The 4,406-nt window shown below is 48.5% G+C and overlaps 1 protein-coding gene across 1 annotated transcript; it reads left to right on the top strand.

The window, feature by feature from the left end:
* The first annotated feature begins 608 nt into the window (after nucleotides 1–608).
* On the top strand, nucleotides 609–1,330 carry LOC147083666 (histone H1-like). Its single transcript, XM_085980141.1, has one exon. It carries the CDS (start codon nucleotides 644–646, stop codon nucleotides 1,328–1,330), a length of 687 nt encoding a protein of 228 aa, XP_085836267.1. The 5' UTR covers nucleotides 609–643.
* The last annotated feature ends 3,076 nt before the right edge of the window (nucleotides 1,331–4,406 follow it).

The following is a 4,406-nucleotide window of genomic DNA, read 5'->3' as shown; positions in this document are numbered from 1 at the left end:
ATCGGCAGCACAGGCCGAGCGGAGAGGAAAACCTGTCCTGTGAACTGTAAATCTGGGAACAGATTGTGCTGTGAATGAGCAGAGTGAACATTGTGTCAGCGAGTGTGTTAAAGGGGCGGGTGGGTTAGACTAGTGTCACTGTGTTTGTGTGTCCACTCTCATCGCCGGATTTCAGAGACCCTCTTGTGTAAAATTTAAAGATTTCCCTGTCATAGGATCGCCCTGCTCCCCTGCTCAGCCCTGAAGTGGGAATTAAACGTGAAGTTTTAGTTGATTTCAAATTTCAGTCGACAAACAGCGAACATTTCCGCGATTGGGTGAGAGAGCGCGATCAGTGCAGCAATGAAAGGGCTTTAAATCGAAATTGTTGTCTTGAATTCTGATGAAACTTTCTCGACAGCAAACATCCCAGTCTTCCAGACAGAAAGAGGCCAGTCTGGGAATGTGGAGTGCCCGAGTTTAATTGGAATCGGAGAGTTAATAAGGACAGAGAAACACAGAGGGGCTGGAGGGGCCGGGAGCTGACAGCAGGATGTCTCCGCCCCGTCCGCTCGCTGCCTATAAGTAGCTCTGTGCCGCCGCCTCTCGTCTCATTTCTGACCCAGCTCTGACTGTCAGAGAGATTTTCGACAGAGTCGCGGACATGACTGAGACCGCAGCCGCTGAAACGGCTCCTTCTGCCGCCGCCGCTCAAACCAAGGCTCCCAGCAAGAAGAAGAAGGCGGCTCCCCGCTCCAAGCCTGCCGGTCCCACGTTGGGCGAACAGATCCTCAAGGTTGTGGCGAGTGGCAGCGATCGCAAGGGGATGTCCCTGGCGGCGATAAAGAAGGCTCTGGCTGCCAACGGTGTCGATGTGCTGAGGCAGCGTTCACTGATCAATTTAAGTATCAAGAGGAAAGTGGAAAACGGCTTCCTGGAGCAGACCAAGGGCACGGGCGCCGCGGGCTCCTTCAGGCTCGCTAAGAAGGAATCCCAGCGGAAAGAGGGAAAGAAGGTGAAGAAACCAGCAGCCAAGAAATCTGCAGCCAAGAAACCAGCAGCCAAGAAATCTCCAGCCAAGAAACCAGCAGCCAAGAAATCTCCAGCCAAGAAACCAGCAGCCAAGAAATCTCCAGCTAAGAAACCAGCAGCCAAGAAAACGATCACCATGAAAGCAGCAACGTCAAAAAAGACAGCGAAAGCGGCGGCTGGGAAGAAGGCGGCGGCGAAGAAGCCCAAGAGCCACAAGAAGGCTAGAGGCGGAATGGTGAAGGCGGCCAAGAAGGTGGAAAAACCCAAGGCCAAGCCCAAATCAGCAAAGCCTCAGAAAGCAGCGCCCAAAAGAAAATAAAAAGGACAACTTGTAAACATCTGAACCCAAAGGCTCTTCTCAGAGCCACCCACGTCTTTCCAAAAAGAGCTGATCACGGAATCAGATTGTAGTGTATGTACCTTTAAGAGGAACTATGTTTTTGAAGCCCCTGTATACTGCAGTACCAGTAGTAACCACTCGTGTATATAAGCCTGTATAGCGTCTTGTGTAGTTAGTTCACCTCCAGACTTTGTTCAGTAAACACTTGCTAAATCAACTCCTGCATTCCGTGTCTCCATTAACACACGGATCTAACAGTGGCGATGAGTTAGAAACGAACTTACCTGCAATTCGGCAGCACCTCAAGGAGATCGCTTCCTCAGACAAAGGTCGAAGCCAGAGGCAAGAAAAAAGAAAGGGAAGCTGTGGTTTCACCAGCTAAACAGGCTGGTGGCAGGTAGTGCACTGATCCTTCCTGGGCTGCGGCGGGCTAGAGCTCGATCGGGTGGCTCTGCAACGGGGCCGGGCAGCGAGTTGGGAAGCAGAAGGAAGGAGAGAGAGAGGGTGGAGCACTCAGGGCGCGGCCGGTGCTGCAAAGCAGGTCGGCGTTCAGGCCGAGCAGAGGGATGGGAAAGTCCCAGAGAGTCCGCTCCATGACGGGAATGGTTCTCCAAGTAACGGAGAAACTATTGAAGAGATATATATAAAAATTTATTTTTTTAATAGAAATACCGCGAAAAGCTGCAGGTCGCAACGGGAACCGCGGAGAACAGCGGTGGCAGCAGCCGCAGAAACGCGTGGGAGGTGCCATTTTGATCCATCGGGGATGGAGGAAAAGCGCGGGAAGCGCCATTTTAGATTTTCCAGATGCTGAAGACTGGCAATATTACTGCTTTCGATACTGATATAGAATATTGGACCACATATGTGGAAAGAGTGGAGGTATATTGCAAGGCGAATGAAGAAGCGGATGATAAAAAGGCATCGGTACTTCTAAATCTGATGGGCGCAAGGACATACGGGCTGTTACAAAACTTGATTACTCCAGCCAAACCGATGGACAAGAATTTTAAGGAGATTGTTGATATCTTACAGGAGCACTTAAACCCAACACTGCTGCTGATAGCGGAACGATTCAAATTCTTCAGGAGGAATCAGCACAAGAATGAAAGTAATGCTGATTACCTCACCGAATTACGAAAGCTGTCAAAGCACTGCCAATTCGGGGCAGGACTGGCAGATTCTCTACGAGACAAATTCGTCTGTGGTCTCCTAAGTGAAGGAACACAGAAAAGACTACTTTCTGAGAAAGTTTTGACACTGGACAAGGCTTTCAGTGTGGCTGTATCATATGAAGCAGCAGCAAGAGGAGCTGCAGAGACACAGCAAAAGCCACAAGACTTCGGCACCCATGAAATGACACGGGGTTTCGAGAGATGTTATCGCTGCGGCAGATGCACCCATGACCAGAAAGACTGCTGGTTCAAGGACAAAGCATGCAGGCAATGCGGAAAGATGGGACACATTGCACGTGTATGCAGACCTGGAAAGAAATCCGCTGACAGTAAAAAGGTCAATAAGGAAAAGTACAGAAAGGTACAAATGATGACGGACAGTAGCTCCGAAGACCAGAAGAGCGATAGTGACTCCGGAAGCAAGAGACTAAGCTGTCTCAAATTACATAATGTAATTGCCAAAGAAGATTACCAGGCCATTTGGGTTACCCTCATGATAGCGGGGTCCCCAGTCAAAATGAAGCTAGATGCAGGATCAGCTCTGACCGTCATGAGTCGATGGGATTATGAGCGGCTATTTCCCCATATACCTTTGAAAGACACATCCATTATCTTGAAGAAATATACGGGGCAGAAAGTATACCCCAGAGGGAAAAAAGGGGTGCCTGTTGTATACAACGGCAAAGAAATACAGAAGTTGTATTTATACGTTCTGCAAGATGGTGGTCCACCGTTGTTGGGATGTGAATGGATCAGAAAGATACGTTTAGACTGGCACTCCATTCAGGCACTGACGGTGACTAGTAAGAAAAAAAACGATGATGACGTCATACCTGGACAATTGAAAGAAATCTTGGCTAACACAAAAGAAGTGTTTCAACAGGAACTAGGAACGCTGAAAGGCACCACCACCTCAATAAAAGTGGAAGATGCGGCAATTCCCAAGTTTTTAAGGCAAGGCCGGTGCCATATGCAATTCGAACAGCCGTCGAGGCAGAGCTGGAGAATTTGGAAAAAGCAGGCGTGTTATCCAAGGTAGATTGGAGCGAGTGGGCAACACCTATTGTCCCGGTCATGAAGAAAACGTTGAATGAAGATAAATCTGAAGAACAGAGAAAAATTCGCATCTGTGGGGACTTCAAGGTGACTGTAAACATGGTTCTTCACATGGTACAGTATCCTCTTCCGAGGATAGAAGATATTTTCACCTCATTATCCGGAGGGAAACGTTTCAACAAAATTGACTTAGCACAGCCATATCTACAGATGGAGGGTGAGGAGGCCTCTAAAAAGTATCTCACGATAAACACACACAAAGGCCTGTACCAGTACAATCAACTGGTTTTCAGAGTGGCATCAGCTCCGGCTATCTGGCAAAGAGCTATGGAGCAAGTGCTGCAAGGGATTCCGGGAACTCAATGCTACCTAAACGACATCCTTGGAACAGGAGAAAACGACAACGAGCACCTTGCCAACTTGGAGCAGGTGCTCACAAGGCTGAGAGAACAGGGCCTACGAGCAAATCGCCCCAAGTGCGAATTTTTGCTGAAACAAATATCATATTGTGGCCATGTCATTAACGAAGAAGGGTTGCATAAGTCACCTGTAAAAATTGAAGCGGTCGTAAAGGCCCCAGCGCCTGAAAATGTCTCACAACTAAGGTTGTTCCTGGGATTAGTAAATTACTATCATAAATTTTTACCGAACTTGTCGATGGTTCTGCACCCTCTTAACGCACTGCTACAAACGGGAGTAGTTTGGAAATGGAGCGAAGACTGTAAACGTGCCTTCCATAAATGCAAAAGCTTGATCACGTCCAGGGAAGTGTTGGCTCATTACAACCCATCACTGCCAATCCGACTGGCATGCGATGCATCCCC

This window comes from Somniosus microcephalus, unplaced genomic scaffold, assembly GCF_052327205.1.
Source record: "Somniosus microcephalus isolate GS21.2 unplaced genomic scaffold, FLI_Smic_1.0 scaffold46, whole genome shotgun sequence".
NCBI lineage: Eukaryota > Metazoa > Chordata > Chondrichthyes > Squaliformes > Somniosidae > Somniosus > Somniosus microcephalus.
The sequence above is the reverse complement of the archived record's forward strand: the minus strand, read 5'-3'. Positions and strand labels throughout refer to the sequence as shown.